This window comes from Trachurus japonicus, chromosome 15 (genome assembly GCF_045865225.1).
Source record: "Trachurus japonicus isolate A0001 chromosome 15, Traja_1.0".
NCBI classification, from domain to species: Eukaryota; Metazoa; Chordata; class Actinopteri; order Carangiformes; family Carangidae; genus Trachurus; species Trachurus japonicus.
In genome coordinates, this window is record NC_140921.1 from 24,405,684 (window position 1) to 24,428,004 (window position 22,321).

The window sequence follows — 22,321 nt, forward strand, 5'->3', positions numbered from 1 at the left end:
GTAACACAGCAGAACGTGGCATAATGTTTTTGTGTCACCCGTTTCCCCGATCTATTGAAATCAGATGGATAAAACATAATAAAAACAGAAAGGAACCAATTTAACTATGAGACAATTACTATGTATTCTATAGGCCAATATTTAACTTTTATTTAAATATAACATAATTGTATTTTTACAGTGTCATGCATGTGATACTGTGCTGATAATTTATGAGTTCAACTCATTCTGTGAGGACTCAGGAGAGACACCGGTCCGCCCTTTCAGCCAAAATACTTTCTATTTTCAGTAACATCTCAGTAGACCGGGCAGCCAGTCACTCCCAGACTGCCATACTAGATTGGCAGTGTCATTTGTTGCTATTAAAGTATGTTTTTATCCAACCTTTCTTGATCTGATTACTCGCTTCTCTCCAGTAACCCCTCCTCCAGGGACTCCTGCAGACTGTGTACGTGCCATATGACTGGTGCCAACTTGAGCTTGCGCTTTGCCTCTGCACAGCACCCTCCCTGACATTCACAGTGCCGTTTCACTTATCATCGTGATGAGTGACGGGCCCCGCTAATGTACACAGTGACATATTCATCTAAACCTGAGTTTATCCTTCATGAAAATACGATTCAAATGTGCAACAATATGCATTCCGATAGTCGATCAAAGTCCCACTTAAGCGCAACCGTGTGCATCATAAACAGGCCACTGAATAACAAATCAGTGTATTAAAACAGCGGCAATATGTTTATGCAAAATATTCTTTTGTTGTGTGAAAGGAATTTCACATATGCAAGCAAGGAATGGGGGCAAAACACTGACGTTGACGTTGACTGATGATGCCTTCAGGTGCTCCCTTCAAGCTCCCACATCCCATTGTTCTATCTACATGGTTTTCTACGCCTCAGATTTAGAGTTGTAGCAGTTGTTTTATTTCTTAAATAAAGTAATTTATGCTGGCAGTGGCACAGGATTAAACTGTGCACAACACGTACCAGAGATGCCTTGAGATAACTGTTTGTAATCGACAAACTAGCACAACTAAATTTGATATGTAGGAACTAGGAAGATCAACCTATTTCTTAAAACAATGTGGAAAAAAATATTTGAGATATGCTTCTATCTCTAAATCTGAATGATATGGTATAGGCATTGAGTTCACAATTTGTGGCCTCCATTTTATGGTTTTGCATGATTTTATAATATTGGTTAGGCTAGTCAATGACTAATTTCATCTAGGCTATTCAATGCTATTGTATGCTTAAATCTAATGCAATGACTCAGAATTGATAGAAGTGCAAGGCAGCATGGAATAGTCATGCTTATGTAAATATTATTACATAATACATTATACATAATACATTACATTACGTCTGAGTAGACTAACCATAGGGAATAATTGTTGTGGGTGCAAGACTGGGTCAGGTCAGATGTCTTTTTGAATTTAATCACTCCTCCGAACAATTTATTTACTGCTGAGTTTATGAGCTCAGCTAATAAACTGACCAGAGGAGCCGGTCCGTTGTTGTGACATTGATTAAATAGTTGCACGTGTGTCGGTACTTTTTTTCCTCCCCCGATTCTCCTCTGCCCTACGGTCCGCGAACGCAGCGCCGGCGGGGGGCGGTGCTTGTGGTCTGACGTCAGAGTGGGCTGGGTCACAGATAGGCTGAACACACACTGAGCGGCGCCATGCACGACCCTCGGACTAACCGTTAGCCAGCAGAAATGCCTCCTGAAGACCTCGACCCAGCCCGAAATGTCCGGCCCAGGGTTCCCGCTGTCGTACTATTCCACTGATACAAGATGTGACGAGGGACTAGCTGCGAGAAAATGGCGAGGTTTTGAGTGTTACTTCTCCGTTTGGCTCGGTGTAGCGTGGCAGAGGCAGCGGCTCGTTTCCAAAGTTGTCGGTTAGCAGTACGCGTGTGAAGGATCGGACTTAAAGGCGCAGTGCACCCGGTGATGGCCACAAACATGGAGAAAGACCAGGGCGACCTGGACCGAGACCGACAATACTGTGAACTTTGTGGGAAAATGGAGAACCTGCTGAAGTGCGGTAGGTGCCGGAACTCCTTCTACTGCAGCAAGGAGCACCAGAAACAGGACTGGAAGAAACACAAGCTGATCTGTAAGGAGTCGGACAAGGCGCAGCTTCCCAAACAGAAGCCCGAGCGGGCTCCGTCGACGGAGCGGGACGACAAGGCACCGGAGAAAAACCAAGAGAAGAAAAGCCCCGGGCAGCCGGATAGTGAATCTCTACCAAAAACCACCACAGACACAGAAACAGCAGTGGGTGGACCGGGGGACGACGGTCCAAACAACACCGCCACACCTAACGGACAGACCGGCTCTCCGCCACAGAAACTTACCACGGAGTACATAGCCTCGTGTATGAACAAGCATGGCATCTGTGTGGTGGACAACTTTCTAGGAGTAGAGACTGGGCTGGGTGTTTTGGACAATGTCAAGGCCCTTCACAAAACGGGCAGGTTCACAGACGGTCAGTTGGTCAGTCAAAAAAGCGACTCGACCAAAGACATCCGCGGCGACAAAATCACGTGGATAGAGGGGATGGAAGCCGGCTGCGAGAAGATCCGCTTTCTAATGAGTCGCATGGACGACCTGATCAGACATTGTAACGGCAAACTGGGAAACTACACAATAAATGGAAGGACAAAAGTAAGTATCACGGCAGGTAGAGACACACAAACACGAGTCTGAGAAACGTTGTTTATTATTGTTTTTCGTGGTGTCCCTGAGGAGCCGGAGCCCCATTGGTCTGCTGGTTTACACCTGTCACACAACTAGGTAGATCTTAAGAAAAAGGCCAGACCTGGGGTCAGCAGTGGGACCACATAAACAGTGTTTGCATGTATCTCTGCCCCCTTACAGCATGCTGCAGAAGTCGCAACCAGGCTGGTCATAACCGGTGCTTTCAGACACATGCTCTGTGTCTTCACTGCACCTTTCTTTCAATATCTGCTCATGTGTTTTCTAATAATACCCTGCTTTAAGTGTAAGAGGCTGTAAGTCCCCCCCTAACTCCAGGTTAAAGTGTGGTTAATGCCCTGAGTCAGAAAGGTAGATTATTTTCTCAATGCATAGCTTTTTCTGTCTGCGTTTCTCAATTCTAATGTGAAAGTAAATTATTTTCCGTAACACACTCATCATATTCAGACAAGACTAAAACAGGAACTAGACCCTCCACCAAGAGACTGTTACAAAATACTTTTTTTTTTTAATTTTCACATTTTGAAGCCACTCTTCATGTCAGTGTCAGTTCAGATGTTTGGTCATTTAAAGGGTTGTAGTTTGAGAAATGTTTTCTAATATTAATCCATCCTTGATTTAAACCAGAGGTGGACAACTCACTGAAGTCATTTCTCAATATAATCCTGTGCAGCCTGTAACCGATAGTACGATCTCCAACATGACCATAAAGTTGAGTCAGCATATCTCTGAACAAAATCCGAGCATTGTAATATTCATCAAGTTTATTGCTGTACTTTTGGGCAACTGTCACCAATAATTTTCTCATGCAATTGGTCTATAAAGTTTTCATCTATAAAATGTTAGAAACTGTGGAAGAAAATGTAACATTTCTCTGAATCCTCAAATTGATTTCTTCAGATTGTTTTTGTCCAAAAAACTGTACAGTCCAAGGATCACAAGGATACCAAATCCTCACAACAGAGAAACTGCAGCTCGGTAGCTCGGCAGCTCTTCAGCATTTTCACTTAGAAAAACTTGATTATTCAATTATCAAAACAGTTTCATTAATTAGAATAATTTTAGTCAATATTGACTGACTGATTGATCGACATATTGTACAGTAGGGTCCAGTAAACTTTCACCCGATATACTTGCAGCACGCACAGACAAGACGGTGAGACACACCGCATGTTCTCCTCCGTAACATGCAGCTCCAGTAGACGTGCTGCTGCTTAAATCATTAACAAAAACATGGAGGATATCTTGTCAAAAAAAATGCACAACACGACACATCAATGCATTTATCCTTGCAATAGTAATACGGGATGTTTTCAACCAGATGGCAAACAGTGGGATAAACGTAACCAAACTCTGGCAGGATGAAGTCCAACTGCGCTGCTGAATCATCTACAGGAAAGAGCTGTTCTGTGGCTGACTGTGATTTTTGACCTGGCTGTCGTGTGGTGGCAGGGTAAAAGTATTTAGCAACAGTGATAAATTCGGTTCAGCAACTCAAAAAGACACAGTTAGTTAGAGCACTCCTGTGTTGAGGAGAAGTCGTGGGTGTTTCAGGGTTATTGTTGTGGAGCCGAAGAAACTGTGGGCAGCTTCTGTTCCACGGAGGTGTGTTTCATAAGAAAATTACTTTTAATGAGGAGTCATGCTTACAGGCAAGTTCTTAGTTGTCAATGAACAGCAGTCATTTAAAAAGTCGTCCGATCATCTTTTTAGTCATCTCTAACCGTCTCTTTTTTTTTTGTAAGTGCTGTGCACGATAAAAAAGAAAAAGAAAAAGCAGACTATGTCATCCAAAAACAATGTCAAACTTGTTCCAGCTCAGCTGTTTGGGATTGCGTGTGACCTACAACTCTTCTTTTAACCAGATCTGGTCATTATGACCTTGTGGCATTAGACTGACCCTGGAGGAGATGATCTCCTTCCAGCCTCCCCCCTCTTCTTCCTCTCCTGGGAAAAATACTCTAAAGTGTGTTCTGCTTAGTCACTTTTCAGGACTCTTTTTGAAGTGCAACCCACTTTATTAGCTACATCCATCTGAATTTTACCTTGTCCAATAAAACAAATACATCGCCTAACAAGGATTTTGAGAAATTTAAAATAGATATTTTATTTGTCTAATGTTAATTTATTTACAGTTTTTGTTTTCGCTTTTCTCTTTTTTATTTACTTGATGTTAAAAATGTTAGAAATGGGATATGGAGTAGACAGATCTTTGACTGTGGGACATGCTCACAGAACAGAGTTAAATCAAAGACTAACAGATTAGGATTATCTGAAAAAGGGATACTCCTGAACTGAACACTACAATAAGCCCACTTAAGGTCCTCACTGTGTTATATTTGCCACTGTAACTATTCTACTATCACAGTACTTGACATTTAAGGGATCTATCAGTGAAGGAGTTCACACTGGACTGATTTCTGTGCTCTTTGCTTTATTCTGATACTTGATTTTCCATGCTGGCACATGGCTGTGATTGCTGTGTGCCGTTAATTCAGGCTGCTCGTCCTGTTCAGTTTACTCTTAAAGGACATGTATAATTTTTTTTGAAGGCACATTATTTCTGGTTGTGCTGTTAATCCACGCAGCTGGCCACTGAGTCAAACACTGTTCAGAACTTGACTTCCTCACCTACTGCCCTAGTTGCCTTGGCAAACACACGTCTGGACTGTGACCAGCGAAAATCAGCATGACTTGCATATATGGAAGGCTGCCAGTATCACTGGCTCAAAGGGATACAACACAATGTAAGCACAATTCACATTGAGAAAGATAGAGGAAAAAGATTTTGCCCAAATAGTTATTTAATGTCATTGTTCCCATTTCCCCTTTTTCACTTGATAACATTGTGAGACGTCGCAGGCAGCAGGACGTGTTTGTTTCTCTGCAGCTCCAGCATGTTGAATGCTCTCTGATGTCAGTAGAGTTTTGTCAGAGCACATGTAAAAAGCAACACAGTTGTCTTGTTCTCTCCTCCCAGCGTTAGTTAGACCCGCATATTTTCTGCAGTAATTTACTAAACCACGGCTGCATTTCACACTGTACCAGCATTTATGCCGTTATGTTGCCGTACGTGAAGCCACTCTGATAACTCTATACGCACAGGACTGATAACAATATAATGCAATCCAGGCCGCACAACAGCTTTCTGGTGTGGAAAAATTGAGTTAATAATTTTTATCATGCTGGTCGTTCCAAAAGGCCATTAAGCAACCAGTCTGTGTGTCAAAATGTGTAATATACTTCTCTGTACTAAATCAACCGTTTTATTTTGTCAATACTACCATTGTGGTTAATATAATTAAGTTTTTCCTCTCTTTGCCAAAGTTACTGTGAATGTACTTTCAGACAGACTGCATTATCTAGTACTGCCACAGATAGTATCCTTTCCCGAATAAGTGTTTTGTCCAAAAACATCAAGGTTGACATTGAACTTTAATGTCTGTTAATTATGTATTCATTCATTCATCTGCCAAACTGAAATATTTTAAAAATAATTCCCCAGTATAATTGATGTATTCAATTTAAATTTATAAATCACAGAGCATATAAGTAATACGTTTTCTTTTAGAATCATTTGAGAACCTTCAATGATAGAATTTGATAAGAGTTTGACTTTTTTTCACCTAATATTTCTCGCTGTGCTCAATCTTCCACCTCTGGCAACAAGAAAGTATCAGTGACTGATCCAATTACAGAGTGAGCTCACTTGGCTCTCACCCGGACACAGATAGATCCAGTCAGTCAGGCCGAGCAGTCGCTAAGAAGTTACTGCACAGAGCCGACAGGGCACTCCCGATATCTGCTTGTTATCTCTGGATATAACACCTCCTGACTGATGGCATGACGGTTTGAAAGATGAGCTGATACTCTCTAATTCTGACTCTCTGGGGTACATATGTCTGTAGAATCATGTAGGCATATCTGCGCAGAAAGTTTATCCAAATGAAGCGTCGAGCAGTGTGTATCCTTTGTCAACGAGAGCGTGCGCTGAGATCTGCATGGCGCGACCCCTGTACACATCCCCCTTAGAGCATTTGCGTAATGATAAGAGAAACTGTTCTTGTGTTTCCGCTGCAACATGTTGAGAGTGAAGGGCTGCCCCCCTGCTGTATATGTCCCTCTATTGTTCACAGCCTAGAGTAAAGAAGAAAAGAGTAAACTAGGCCATTACTTTAAACAGGGATTTCCTCTGCAGGCAGGACCACAGTCTGACAGATAAAACACTGAGCTATCCTGGGCCAGCGACCAAACTGTCTTGGTTCCCACACTCCCCTGTGCTACAAGGTCTCCATCCTAACTGTTTGTACTTGTGTTTGGATAAGTATCTGTTCTGTGAAGTGAGCAGACCCCTCACAGCTTTTTCTTTCTCGCTCCACCCGAGTTCATGCGTGGACCGATGCGCCGATGAACCGATATCCTGACAGTGATCAGTGCAATCAGCCTTCTAACTGATGAGCAGGGTGGAAGTCGTTTCACACGTCTCTTTTGACCATCCCTACTCTTTCATACCCCGAAACCAGCTGTGGTGAACAATTTGTGGGGAATCCTCCGTCAGATATGTAGTGGGACTAATCACTTAGTTGAGCATCAGAAAATGAATTAACAATTTTGAAAAACAGTGATCCACTGATTTACAGATAAAACTAAAAATTCCAAAGTTAACTTTACCATCTTTTTTTTTTATGTTTATTGTAGACTGAACAGTTAGTCAAAACAATTTAAAGTCGGCAAAATGTGTTTCAATAACTAATGGCTGGCATTTATGTTTAATTTATATATTATTTATGTTTTATATCATTATAATAAAATAAAGCATGTATTACTTAAAAATTTATATTGGAAAAAAAAACACTATCCGTGGATAAATTGTCCTGGTTGCTGCTTCCCTGTGCCCCTCAAAAGATGAGCGGTATAGCTTATAGCTGAGTATACTGTATCTCAGTCGCCTGGCCGCCTCGACAAAGGTGACTTGTTTCTCAAAGGCCCCATATTGTATACAGTGACATCTCCATGTGCAGGTTTTATATTGATAGAGTGAAAGTATCAAAGTGCTCGATCCACAGAGAAATGCACACAGCCTGTATTCAGACACTGAGCCTTAAAACCACTGGACTTTGCGATGTCACAACAGAGCAGTCTGTACTCAAACCCACTCAGGCCCACTCATCTGTCGTGACCAGTGTTTTAGAAAGACGCCTGAGAGAAGACATGTAAATCTACAATGTGATGGTTTAAGTACTTCAAAACATAAATATATCTATAAATCCAAATCAGTACTTCAAATAAAGTACCAGCCAATTTAAAAGTAAGGGACCTTTCAAGTGATTTTTTTTTCTAGATAAATGTTCTTTATAGCTAGGCTGTAAAATATTTATAATGTGTCCCCACTAAATTCTTTATGATTCACAAAGGTCCACTCAACAACTTTTTTTGTATGACATTGATTCAGATTCCTCAGAAACAACTGAGAGCTGGAGTGAGTCGGAGCTGCTGTTTGCTGGTTTGATCCTTCCCGTCTGTGTTTTATTGTTCCTGCAGACACTCGTCCCGATGACAGCAGCCTTGCATAGCACAGCCTTGCACTGCTGTCAGTGTGTGTAGGGGTTATTGTGAGACAAAGTGCTATATAGGTTAAAAGCTTATGTAGAAATTTGATCCATTTACCACTTATTGTTTGACTGGCGGCTTCAGGTGGTGAAGTGCCAGGTTGAATAGAGAGCAGGGAGATCTCTGTGCTCAGACATGATGTTCAAAATATCTATATACAGTCTATACTATACATATTGTATCAAATAACAAAAATCAAAAGAGTAGGAAGCAAAGTACAAATGGCAAGTACCGTACTGCATTTCTTATTTCTTTCCACTTACAATGAATGAATTCTCACATTTCATTTCTCTCTTCCTGCAGAAATATTATTCCCAATAGGTGTTGAAAAGCGTGGCTTTAAAAAAAAAAAAAGGTTTTGAAGCTTTGCCCTTTCTGGCTGATCAAATTCCTCTTCGCCCACATGAACAACAACAGTGCTGTTCTTTACTTGTACGTGCCTTGGCAGAGCTTTATTTGTCCGTTTGATTTTTCATTATTTATGATTCTGTGGCAGTTGCATAAAACCTCAAGTGTACCACAAATGCTGCCGTGAAGCCAAAACACCGCGCCGCTCTCTCGACTCTTCACAATCATTCACACGCATTTTTCTTCCCCATAAAACTGTAAACATATGGTAGAGTTTTGCATTTTGGGCACAGGATAGAAATCCTTAAGTGCCAGTCTCAGTTAGCATTTAAAACACAAGCTGTGTGAAGGCGTCACTACTCCATGCTGTTGCCTGCTGTTGCCTGCATTTTCTCCTGCCACTTCTTCCACTGAAGTGTCAGTTCATGCTTTTCCATTTTTTCTTTCCATAGAAGTTGTTAAATAGACATTGCATGACAAACATATTTGCAATTTAAATTAGTTTCAGTTTCAATTTTTAGATTAAATATTCTCTGCCATTAGCTCCACTGAATTTGCATTTACAATGCCAACGCTGAATATATAGAGAAATCACTTTAACGTCTCTAAAGTAAGTTAATAACCCCTCAAGAAACTTTTTTAAGGAATTAAATTGAAGCGCTCGTTTTCCATTTGGATTTACTTCAGTATTTGGCTTACAGTAATATTACAGTGGAAACAACTGAACAGTCATATCTTTGAAGTGAACTACAAATACAGAGTTTAGAGGCACATTAGTCTACAATAAATCAGTAGTAGTGTAATTCATAAACAATGTTGGCTTGTCTCTCCAGGTCACATCCCATCTAGTTCAAGCTTGATTTATTTGGTTTTATTTGCAGATGTCTGGGACAAATTGAGACTGAGGAAAAAAAATAAACAGCAGCACGCGGCCTGTATGGAGCAGATCACTCTGTTCCACACAGAGGAATCCTCTGTGCAGACCAGACCATACAGGCTGCATACGGTCTCCTAGTACAATAACTCTTAGTATTAAGTAAAATGCTTTATTGAATTAGTAATATATTGAATTATTATAGATTTAGAACAATAACTGATTTTGTCCAAGAATATTATATTATAATGAATTTAGTTGTAACTTACATCAGCAGTGATGTCAAAATATTAATATTTTTTATAAAATTAGTACAAATATTAATGAAACTGAAATGGTTCATGCACAACCAGCTTCAATGTTTTAAATCTGAGGAATATTTTTTTAAAACTTCCTCAGTTGAAACGGGTTTTTGCTGTTGCGTTGGCAGAGTCAGCTGTGGAAATCAACACAGCGCTCCAGATATTGTTTGATCACTGATGCAGCGGCTCGCACATAGATGCAGATCGTTGGTGTCTGTGTTAATTAGTTTTAGTGGTTCTCCTTTCATTCGGCCTTATTGAAGGCCTCTGAAAGCTGTTTCAGTGACCTCTACTTTTCTCTTGTTCACTTGTTGTCTAAATGCCAGTCAGCCTCTGACGGCGTGCCGGTGGAATGTAAACAAACGACATGGCGAACGAGGTCAGCCTCCTAATGAGGGCCACCAAGGAACGCGGAAGAATAACTGGCGGAGAAGAAAGGAAGCTCAATTAGGGATAAAGGTCAGAGGTGAAGATAGCCAGGAATAAAACCCTCCTCCGTGGTATGGAGGAGAATGAATGAGGTTCCTTGATGCTGGTAGTTTGTTGAGGTTGTAACTTTACAACGTCAAGTTTTGTCAACTATATCATGATGCCATGCATTTAGGTTGTAGAGTCGCTGTGAGAGGGAGATAATACAGGGGATAAACATGAATATGTGGATACTGAGTAGTTATGTTTCTTTATTGAAGAAAATCAGAGAGTTTCAGACATGAACTGCTGCACTCTGATGGGGTCACTGTCACTGCTGCATGCTGCACTTTTCATCACGATTTTTGCCTCATGCCGTCCATGTTTCTCTGGCTGAGGATGTGATTTAAAGTCCTGTCTCTTCTGCCGTGCTTCAGCTCGCTTGTGTTCTCAGGACCAGATCACATGAAAGGCAAACAGGAGTTTAACAGCTCTTCATACAAGGTTGGCATTTACAGACACCAAATGATCTGCACTTCAGTTCCATGTGTTTCATGGATAATGAGTGAGCAGTGTGCTCCCTGTTTTCTGTGCGTTGTCAGTGACGTATGTTAAATGCCTGCTTTATTCTGGATTTTACAGCTCATTTGTTTCCAACAAAGTAATTATTTGTGAAATCCTGCATTTTAATATTACTAATTTAATCCATTCTGTTGAGTTTCTGAGAAGTGCTAGCTGATAAAATGACATTCACAGTCATTCAAGCCGACTTTTCTTAACTTTAAAGGGATAGTTCAACATTTTGGCAAATTGGCCCATTGCCATAATTGCTATAGTCATAGCAGTAGGTTCGTTACCTTTAATTGTAGGTGTAAGCTATTTTTAGTACAGCGGAGCGCAGCAGCTGGCTGCTCAGAGCTACGCTATGGAGGCTAAGGGAATTTCTTGGTTTCCCTCATTAAACTCATCAAATACAAAATCCCAAAACTCCACAGCACTTTTGTAGACAAGTTGTGAGCTGCACAACCACCACGCTATGAGATAATGACGGAACGATACGAAACGGAGCCGTTTTCGAGGTAAATTCATACAAAACCGCTGATGCGCGTTGCGTTCAGGGACAGTTTTTCAGCAAGCAGTCTCCGTATTTACCCTGTATTTACCTCGAAAACGGCTCCGTTTCGTATCGTTCCGTCATTATCTCATAGCGTGGTGGTTGTGCAGCTCACAACTTGTCTACAAAAGCACTGTGGAGTTTTGGGATGTTGAATTTGATGAGTTTAATGAGGGAAACCAAGAAATTCCCTTAGCCTCCATAGCGTAGCTCTGAGCAGCCAGCTGCTGCGCTCCGCCGTACTGAAAATAGCTTACACCTACAATTAATGGTAATGAACCTACTGCTATGACTATAGCGATTATGGCAATGGGCCAATTTGCCAAAATGTTGAACTATCCCTTTAACAACTCTACCTTGCACGACGCGCTCAGGTATAAAAAACCTGAACCTTTCTCACAGTGGATTGCGCCTCATAAAGTTTCCACAGCTGTCCAGTTGAAGGAAGCGAAAGGCAAAAAAAACTGCTGCGTCTGGGCTTTTTGCCCAAGCGCCGAAGCTCTCACACCTTCAGCGAGCCTCCGCACACGCCCCACCCTCACACATCCGAATCCACGCAAACGCACACTTTTCCTAGCAGCGCCTGTTTACCCATCCCCAGCCTTGCAGCGTGAGCAGAGCAGTCGAGGGTGGGAGGGGTGACACAGCCGAGGATAAGGCTCACGCTCTGCACGTAGCACAACCATTAAAATACTGCTCCCTCTGGAGGGAGGCCAGGAGTCAAAGTTTACAGCAGTTCACTCTTCTCCTCCGCTCCAGCCCACCCCTCTGCTTTCTCTGTCTGTGCCCCTCTCCCTCTTTCTCTCTCTCTCCGTCTCTTTTTACACACGCACACACACACAAAAGCTTACTGTATAGCACCTTACTGACAGGAAGTCTTTTGTCACTTTGCACACCACTCACCACCGCACGCCACCTTGATTCCCAGTAGCCTTTCTTCTTTTTGTTTTTCTTTCTTTCTTTCTTTTTTCTTTTTTTTTTTTTGTGTGAAATCGATAAAGTAGTTGCGTCAGTTGGTGCAGCCCCACTCCCCACCCCCTCATCTTTATGTTGGAGTTTTGTTGTCTTTTGGCTTTGAAGGCCCTGATACTGTGCATTCCAGTGGGAGCCTGCATCACTCAAAAGATGTGAGCACAATGTGGCTTGACGCAAGCAACTACGGTCAGATGCGCAGGAAAATAAGGTTCATACGTGTGTGCGTGCGCATGTTTTTTTGTTTTTTCCCCTCCTCCTTCTCTGAACAGCAGTAGCAGAAAGGCTTCCTTACTCTTATGTTCAAATTATTAAAATCCAAATATTTTGATATACAACATGTTGTGTTGCTCCTCTGCAAACAAGATCATATTCCATGATTCAAACATTGAAAGTGACATTATTTCGCTTGGCGCTGGACCAAGTGAAGAAGTTTAGTCTGCTCTGATTGTTTATAATAATGTTGCTATGGTTTATGTTGATCCAAGTGCATGAAAGAATGTGGAGGAACTTGCCTTTTGTTTGTCATATCACTGCTTAGACACGGTGCATGAGGGCTCAATCTGCCCTCTGTGTTTGCGCACGTTCACCACTCACCTCTGCTCCTCTGCATGCAACGTGATATTGCAGGCAGTGTAAGAACTCCGTTTTAAGACGATGAAGACAGAGGGATGTTTTTCCCCTTCAATATTTACACCATGGAGTTTTCCATGGAGGTCTCGTTTCTGAGGAAAAGTCTAATGTTTCTGTCACACGTGCGTGTGTGCGTCTGTGTGCGTGCTTGTGTGCCTTATTCCTGAGGGACTTTCTGTGTTGTATGACTGCGTTTGCTCGCTGTTTACACCAAGACGTTTACAAGAGCTCATAGGGGTTCACTGCCAACACCCAAGCAGATCATGCAAGTCTTAATAGAGCAGGAAAAGGCAAGGGGAAGTTGATGTGCAGCACGATATCTCCGGTTTATTTTCTCGCTAGTTTAAAGTTTATAATGAGGCAGCTGGGTTGTAAGCAGTCAGTGCTTGTGTCAGTCTTGGTGCAGGTGAGGTAAAGACAATACGATGCGGCTGTGCCAAGTCTGATGCGTCCGCGTCACAAGCCAACAAAGGCAAGCTGAGCTGCCGGTCCCAGTTCTGACTGAGTGATCTGCACCAGCATGGGCATTCGCACTGACACACACAACTTTTCTTTTTTTTATTTCATTTTCTCTTAGTAACGCATGCACCAACTGGGCACAAGACACATAACATAATATAACAGGGAGAGGATTTGAATAGAATAGAATAGAAAAATACTTTATTCATCCCCCTGGAGGGAAATTCAAGTCGTCCAGCAGCTTACAAGACAAAATAGACAAAAACACACATACAGAGCAATAAATATCCTAAAATGATATAATATGGACAACAGAGTCAACTTAAGTAAATTATCATACATAGGGGATAGGGAAGATAATTTTCTATCAAAGGGTTTGACTCACTTTGACAAAATCAGGTCTTACAGTTAACACATAGGTGAGCCATTTTGATACACAACTTTAATGCAACCATGACTCTTCCTTCTTTGTGTTCTCTGTTGTTCATTGACACATATGAGGCTTTCGTCACCACATATCTTTTTTTTTTTTTTTTTTTTACTAATCATGCTTTTTCATCTTCTTCTCGTCTCCAGGCAATGGTGGCATGTTACCCTGGAAATGGGACGGGATATGTGCGCCATGTGGATAACCCTAACGGCGATGGGCGATGTGTCACGTGCATTTATTACCTTAATAAAGATTGGAATGCCAAGGTATGTGAGTGATGTGTGGAGGCAATAATGCTAACTGTAAAATGACAGACCATGAGTCAGGGGATGTCACACTTCAGTGCCAAATTGATGCGAAATTGCTGCTTGTTCTTGTCTTTGAACATTACTGAAGGAACTGTTGATCTCATAAATACTGGAGATGTGATTCTTCCAGGACTTAGAAGCGCAGTACAAGCGTTAACGATAACAACACGTAGAATGTCAGCAGCAAGTGAGGGTGCAGTTACAGTAACAGATCTGCTGCATCTTGTGGGTGGAAAAAAACTGTATTTGAAGTGACAAGTTCTTTGAAATGGAGGAAACTCTTCAAACGTACCTGGATCTGTCCACAGAATTTGTCCAAGTTGTCAGTGTGTTTATGCTGTGAGGTCCTAAACAAATATACAAATTGAAATTTGATATTGAGAATCAGTATATTTCATTACAATTCATCCTGATTACTACTTTATTTTTTTCTCTTGTTCCTACATAGCCTTTTTGTCCCCTAATTTGAAATTCTCACTGATTGCCATCAGAACAAAATGAACAATAGTCCGTGTGTCTGGGCTTCATACTCCATATGATAAGTCAACCTGGCTCTTGTCTCCACGGTGGAGGCCTCCTCCATCCTGCTGTATTTCACACGCAACCTCCCGTGCAGTCAGTAGTAGAGGTTACGTGTCAGTACGTGCCGCTCAGCCACTCTCCCCATTTATAATCCCATTAAAACACAGAGATCGTGCTAATCCAGCCACACCCGATCAGGGGAGAGAAAGAGCACCCCCATGCTACCCTCCACACATCCATTGTTCCTCCCGCATAAAAGTTGATTTATGAGGTGTCAGAAGAATAAGATTAAAATGTTTCTGGGGATCAATTACGCAAATCTTTGAACAATTGCTGCACGGATCACACAGATTTCAAATTATTTTGGTAACTTGACACACTTTTTATACTGGATTTGGTTTTATTTTACTGCAGGAATATTCATAAATATCAAATATATTCACTTTGATAACGCCTACAAAAAATAATTCACTGTCACAAATCCAAGCATCTCATTAAATCAGACACTGTTCATACATGGGCAGCATTCTCCTCATTTTGAACGTTCATGTGACGCTACACAAGATTCAGCTTGTATTCCTGACCACCTGCAGTAGCCACAACAACATAAATCCACTACTGTAATTTATTTATACATAGATGACACCTGCCAGACTCCAGGTTTGGTCACAACATGCACGGATAGGGGAAAAGCTGGCTACACCGCCATGCACGGTGAGCAGTCAATGTCATCAGATAAGTGGTTAAGGAACTCACGTCTAATAGAGACAGATAAACAGGATGCTGCACACCAGGAAGTAACAGTAACACTCTTCCTAACAGAAAGCAGCCACTGTCTGGCAGAAGAATGGCTCTGATGCTTCTCTGCGGAGCTGGTGACATGACAAGACACATAAAGTAGACAGGAGATTGTCTTCCAGACTTCCTCACATACTTGACCTCCAGACCTGTATATGAAAATTACGTAATTACAGGAAACTCTTTTGCCTCTGGATGCTAGTCTGTAGTCGAATGCAGGCCACGCATGAGACCGACCTCTAGCAATAAGCACCACTTAACAGAGGATGACTGTTTCCAGCTGTCATCAAGCAAACAATAAGGTATGACGAATGCACAGAATCAGAAATCAGAGGCTTTGATCCCTGAAGATCCTGAGATAGAAAAATTAATGAAAATGACAGAGTACAAAGATATACAAATAGGTAGAACATTTCAATAATAGAATAAAATAAAAATGACAAAATATACTCCACCCCACAGTGTAAAGGCATTGAGTACCTGTCTCTATCATGTGTGTGCAAATACCCAGTTGTCCAAACGTTCCTTATGTGCTTTGTTGACTAGTTTCATCCTCCTACATTAGCAGAGACCATGGCTTTCATGACCACACAGTAGGTTTCATTTGTGAGTGATATTGGGCACAAATAATTTGGCCCTTATGGGATATATTGGGCATCTTATGTTGCAGTCAAAAACATGGATTGTCACCACACCTTTCTAGAGCCAGCTGATTGTGATAATTAGGTTGAGCCTGAGCTGTGACCCAGTTGTGTAGCGGTGTTTTAGGTATCCTGTAGTGTGTGTGTCCTACCACCTACTCTACACCATCGCTCTTCTTCTTGCTTATTTACTTTATCTCATCCAGGTGAAACTTTGGACAATGTACAGACGATCCGGTGGTTGCACTTGGGTTAATTAGCTCACACCATCTGTTACATGATTTATTTTATGTTTAGGCTCCAATTATGTAAATGAGCTCTGTTCTGGAAGTGGTTTGGGCATGTGGATAATTACAGTCTGTTCTATGATTGGCTGTTTTATTAGGCGTGTCATTGAGTTGTCAGTTGTAGAATGCGGTTGCCTGGATACCAGGGTTCCATGAGAGAATGAAATGGCTTTGGAATGTTGAGGTTCAGTTGTTCCAGTTATTTATTCCCGGTCTTCAGCACCACCATCCCTCTTCCACTGCTTCCCTCCTACACATCCATACATTTGGTACATCGTGTACTTGGGTTATGCATGCATGACCACTCACTAGTTCTAAATGTTTCCTGTGCACCCATGTGACATCTAGAAAAGATGAAAGCCACATCGGCAGAGAGAAAAATGTATAGGCAAGCAAAAATCTAAGTGGAAGGAAATGAGTCAGCCTCTGGAAATATAAACTTGCACAAGAATTTGTAGGTTTGCAGATAATCTGAACTTGTAGAGATGCTGTGCAAAGTGTGCTTTGTGCTTTACATTGAGATGCTTCAACAAGAAAAATAAATATGGACCATGGTGAGGGAGTGACTCTAGTGCAGGTGTTTTTAGACGCTCTGCACTAAGTAAAAGTGGATTAAAATCCTGTATGTTAAGTTGGTGCAGGGCAGTAAGTTACCTTTTCTTCCTCACCAGTATGTATCCATCCATTTTCTAAACTGCTTATCGTATTCAGCACTGCAGAGGGTGGAAATGCATCCCAGCATGCAATGGGGAAGAGGCAAGGAGAGGTCACCAGTCTATCACAGCTGACACATTCTGCAGAGACATACAGACACATACAGTACACACACAGCACTCTTTATCTTCACGAGTTTAAAGCAGAAGTAAGCGATATTTTTGTGTTAATATAAGTCTTAAATAGTTATATCTTCCGACAGCAATCACTTACATAGAGTGTTTGGACCGAAACACGGGTCTGTCAGTCACTCTGCTCTGCTCTGAGCCGAGGAGAAAACTTTTCTTGTATCCTACAATTTTTATCCAATGAGGAGAGAGAACGGCATGCAGGGCTGTGTGTGCAGCCAAGGGATGCGTGTGAATGTGGTGACGTAGGGACGAGGACCAATATAGATCCAGGGTTTCCCGCAGCGCTTTCTGTTAAGGCGGCTGCCTTAACAACAAAGAGCTGCCGCCTAAACTAACGTCTTAAAAAAAAAAAAAAGTAGCGATATTCGCCGCCGCCCCCCCCGTCGGACGATGGCCGCATCCTCTCACATACATACACACCACAGAGAAGCGCGCATGCATAACAGCAGCACGTGTTGAAAGCGAAACTTAATGCGGCACGCCCCCCCCCCCCCCCCCCCCCGACCTGTGAAGTCGTACCAGTTCGATCTGGTGCGAGTTCACGGGTCGGAAGTTACGAGTGGCCGTTATAGTGCACTTTCACAGGCAACAGGTCGGAGAAACGCGAGTTGCGGGTTGCCTGGAACGTTACTAAGTTGTGACGTGAGACTGTAATTTACGGTTTCAAAAGCCTGCCTGGAACGCAGCATTAGCCAAAACGACCGGATCGCTTACTTCTGCTTTAAAGCTTGTGATTTGTGAGTGTCATTACTCCTTTCAGCAAAAGCTACGCAAAGTGTGAAGACCGATTCACAACCAACTTTAATAATGATATTGATTCTGGTGCTGTGGCTATACATGTAACTTCCTTCTATGAAAGTGCTTTCAATGGGCAATGGGCATGGAGGTGTCAGGTTTGGTGAGATTTTATTTAGTGTGATAGGGTGTCAGATATGAGAAAAATGTATTGTTCCTCTTTCGGATGTACATATGTTTAAACGCCTAGTGTGAGTGCGCACTTAATCAAGCTATGCTTATAGCAACACATAAACATTTCATACGCACAAGCTTGCTACTCTGTCTGCAAATTACCACTACTTGTATCATTTACATTTATCTGAATGTTTCCATTTATTGTGCAACCACTGAAATAAGAGTCTGTTGACAGACACTTTGGTGGCATGATGTGTGTTTCTGCTGAGTTAACAACTCAATCACACAACACGTTGCTCCATTGTTTCCTGCTTTCCATAGTCTCCACTCCAGTAACTTTTTAGTGAGCTTTCTGATCTACAAAACAAGTTTTTGTTTAGATATGTATTTTATGTTCTGCGACATCTATGAATCAAAATTGACATTGTAGTTTGTTTCTGTTTATATAAAGCATCTCACCTTTGCCCACTTCCTGATCTCCCTCACCTCGAGTCCCGCATCAGACAGTTTCTGTATGGCAGTGGCTCTCAGGCTGTGGTTGGTGGAAGACGTGTCTCCTTGCACAGGCAGCATTTCCTCGCTCCTCATACATAGCGCCCCTCTGGTTTTCTCGGTCTCTCTCCAGTGGGTCTTTATGATTTTTTGTTTCTTCGTTGAAGTTGAACGTCATGGTGAAATATTTTGCTCCATTGTCGTCACACTTAAGGATGAATGAGTCGGGTTTGAGATGCAGAGTCCCCTCTTTGCCCCTGCGTCCAAAGTGCAACTGAATATAATACCGGACCTTGTTCAGTAAGCTTTTGGATTGTCTGGACTCAGCGCTGCAGAATATTTTAAGATGTGCTGGTCTTCAGGTGAGATCGGGGGGCGGTGTGTTGTTTTTGTCCTTCCCTGCCCTTCTGATCTCTTTCACGACTCCTTTGAAAACATTATTAGCTGGTATAAACTCTGGGTCCTGCATTAAATTCCATGAACGACTAACCAGAGGTTCGTTGATATAACGATTTAATCCAGCTCGAAGTCCAAGGTAGCTGCTGATGCTGTAGAGCTCCCCTTTAGTTGTTCGGATTGATCCATAAAACTGCCTCAACACTGTGTTCAGCTCGGTCTTCTTAACGAACTAAAAGTTGACCGAGATTCAGCCACGTCTGAAGGCAGTTCAGAGCCCAGGTTGTCTGCCTGACAGTATGCTATTAGCTTCATTTTTGCTCTTCTCTAATTTGTCAAGGTCGGCTGATGTCATATCAGCACACCTGGTTTGCGCTGAAGTATCCAGGCCTCTTTCCTTCCCTTCATCTGAGTCTGATGACCATCATAATGTAGATCAAATGTTATTTGTGGAAATATGTCCATCTTTGCGGTGCAAAGTTTGCCGCAAGCAGTTAACAACTGGTGTAACACTATATCTATTCGTTAGTCTATATCAGCACTCATGGAGTGTCAGAACTAACTGTTGTATAAAACCTAATAACTGATGGTGCCCGCCTCCTTAGGCTGCGTCTGGGCCGGGTTCAGGCTTAGAATAGGATACAAATGACGGTCCATAGGCTTCCTTTTTTTTTTTTTTTTTATAAAACATATCCTCTCGCTGGTTGCACTGTGTGAAATCCACAAAAGACGCCTTTTTTTTTTTTTCCTTACTTGGCCGGGTTCAGGCAGCTTCTCTGCTCCACTTTGTGCCGTCTCTACTGTTGTGGACCATGCACACATGCATTGTCCAGATTCAGTCTGATTAAGGCGTATACATGCTGGGAAAAAAATAGATTTCCAATCGCATCATCTGGGTGTCTTAATTGGAGTTGGAGAACTCTGATATTAGTCGGACTAACGTGTTTACATGCACTTCAGTTGTCCAGTTATAGTCGGATCAAGGCAATAATTCGTTTTTTCAAGTGTCATGTAAACATACTGACAGTCACCACCACACAGGACTAGAAACCCATAGGGGATGATTAAGCCGGATTTCATTTATATGCGTCTAGTGTTTATTTTTGAGCAAAAACCTCCACACCCTACCTTTTTAATAATTCCATTTATGTGTGCATGCAGCACAAACGGCTACACTGACCAACCACACTACAGATTAGAAGAGTTTCTGTCATCCGAAGCGTTTTACTTTGTTATTGAATAAATGTGTGACCGCTTTCCCGTTTGGTCTCAGACATTTGGACTTCACTTTAGTTCAGAAGGTCATGACCTGCAGGTGAGAGTCGACATGTGTTCACTTTAATTTGTACAAGATAGTTGTCGGCCTGCTGACTTAATGTTAGAAGCAGCGCACGTCAGTGGCTCTTGAGGTGCTAATGTGCTGCAGGAGAGGGAAAAAAGCCCATTCCTCCTGTCTTCTTTGACCCTATTGTGCTTTTTTTAGTCCAGTCACACCACCGGCATTCCCCCTCATTCAAAGTAGTATAAATGGGAATAGCATTATATCTCTGACAAAGGGTGTGAACCTTTTTGCACTACTAGATTGCGTGTGAAGAGAGGGGCCTATCATATCAGCTGTGTGAGAGTTAAAGCGGCACGCTTGCAGCAATCTGCTTTTTCACTCTCCAGGTCCTTTATCCAGCCAGAGCAGTTTTCCTGTGGGTTATTCTTCCTATCCCTCCACAGGAAAGCCGTCCCCCACTGCTGCTTCCTATCCTGAGCTTTCCTCCTAGCCCTTGGAGTTGGACAACCCTTTTCCTTTAACATTGTCGTCCTATTTTGATCATTTAACAAGCTTCGCATATCGGTTACATTCGTGTCTTTTAAATATGAGTAATATCTGCAGTTTTCAGGGTCTCCTTTTCCTAAATGTTTACCTTTTTTTTCTTTTCTTTTTTTTAAAAATGTGGATGTACATGATAGAAATCAAATCCAGAAACATGATCACTGCTGAGGCTTCACTTGGTGTTTGCTTCCTCCGGTCACTCTTTACTTCCTGCTATTGCTTTGTCCTGATTTGTGTACATAACGGGGTTGTTTCTTCTTGTGTTGCTCTTCCAGGAACATGGTGGCCTTCTTCGTATCTTCCCAGAAGGAAAGGCCCAGTTTGCTGACATAGAGCCCAAATTTGACCGTCTGCTGCTTTTCTGGTCAGACAGACGAAATCCTCACGAGGTTCAGCCCGCCTTCGCCACCAGGTCAGTATCCACGCCCGTCCTCTGCCCACCCTCCGGTGATGCTCTGTCGTGTATCAACTCACCGCTCTCATCCTGTCTTTGCAGGTATGCCATCACAGTGTGGTATTTTGACGCAGACGAGCGAGCCAGAGCTAAAGAAAAGTACTTAACAGGTAGGATTTGATGGACGAGCTACACAATCCTTGTTTTCTGTTTTTGCAAGCCCTTCTGTGCTCTGTTACATTATCTCTCGTGTGTTTGTGTTTCCTGTGCAGGTGCAGGAGAAAAAGGAGTAAAGGTTGAACTCGAGAAACCATCAGATCCCAGCTAGTGGGGAACCCCCGTGTTCCCGTCAAACAGCCATTAAGTGCTCTGTCCTAAGAAAGTGGCCTATAGAGAGCGTGTGTGTGTGTGTTTTACAAGGCAAAATAGCAGACTTGCTTAAGTGGGTGGAAGGTCTGTACTCAAGGAGACAAAACAAGCAAATACACAGTGCTTTCTCTTCATTTTCAGCAAACCTGGGCAACCCAGCTGACCTTGAATGTCATGACATTGTACTGAAAGGGATTGTGTTTTTTTTTTTTGTCTTTTCACCTCTTTGGTGGAAAACATTTATGTAATAGCTGACATTTTCAGAACATCACTTCAAACAGGAATTAAGCTCAGACAGAATCTGCATCTTTTTGCATATAGGTTTTTGCAGTTAATTCCTTCAAGGTACAGTGTTCTGCATTATGCGTATGTGTTATGCTCTTCACATGGAATCAGCTGTTATAAGCTACTGTATGGCAAAATGTGCTTCAGTTTGCAATAATATGAGGAATAATCTGAATTAAAAACACCCTTTTTCTGACAGAACCTCATTGGTCTTAGTTTGAGTTCATTCATTTGCAGCACAGTAGATGCTTCCTGTGTCATTTGTGGTCTTGCTGTTCCCCTGACCCCCTCTCACAGTTACACATCAACTTTTTGAATTAGGAACAAGTTGACAAGAGTTGTGGCACACCGTTTTTCTGCTGCCTTGCCTTTT

General features: G+C 42.2%; 1 protein-coding gene across 3 annotated transcripts; it reads left to right on the forward strand.

Annotated features, from left to right (window-relative positions):
- Positions 1-1,653: 1,653 nt before the first annotated feature.
- On the forward strand, positions 1,654-22,149 carry egln1a (egl-9 family hypoxia-inducible factor 1a). 3 transcript variants are annotated; one of them, XM_085800682.1, is made up of 5 exons: positions 1,654-2,673; positions 14,021-14,140; positions 21,176-21,312; positions 21,397-21,464; positions 21,567-22,149. In XM_085800682.1, the coding sequence occupies exons 1-5, from the start codon at positions 1,957-1,959 to the stop codon at positions 21,620-21,622; spliced, it is 1,098 nt and encodes a 365-aa protein (XP_085656808.1). In that variant the 5' UTR covers positions 1,654-1,956; the 3' UTR covers positions 21,623-22,149. The 3 variants fall into 3 exon arrangements, with proteins under 3 accessions (XP_085656808.1, XP_085656809.1, XP_085656810.1); XM_085800683.1 differs by having other exon boundaries at positions 1,658-2,673; positions 21,573-22,149; XM_085800684.1 differs by lacking the exon at positions 14,021-14,140 and having other exon boundaries at positions 1,671-2,673; positions 21,567-21,852.
- The last annotated feature ends 172 nt before the right edge of the window (positions 22,150-22,321 follow it).

Excerpts from the sequence above, each read along its gene's own strand:
- egln1a (XM_085800682.1), top strand. The coding sequence starts at position 1,957 with ATGGCCACAAACATGGAGAAAGACCAGGGCGACCTGGACCGAGACCGA. Across the intron at positions 2,674-14,020 it reads CAATAAATGGAAGGACAAAA|GCAATGGTGGCATGTTACCC; the intron begins GTAAGTATCACG and ends TCTCGTCTCCAG. Across the intron at positions 21,313-21,396 it reads CAGCCCGCCTTCGCCACCAG|GTATGCCATCACAGTGTGGT; the intron begins GTCAGTATCCAC and ends CTGTCTTTGCAG.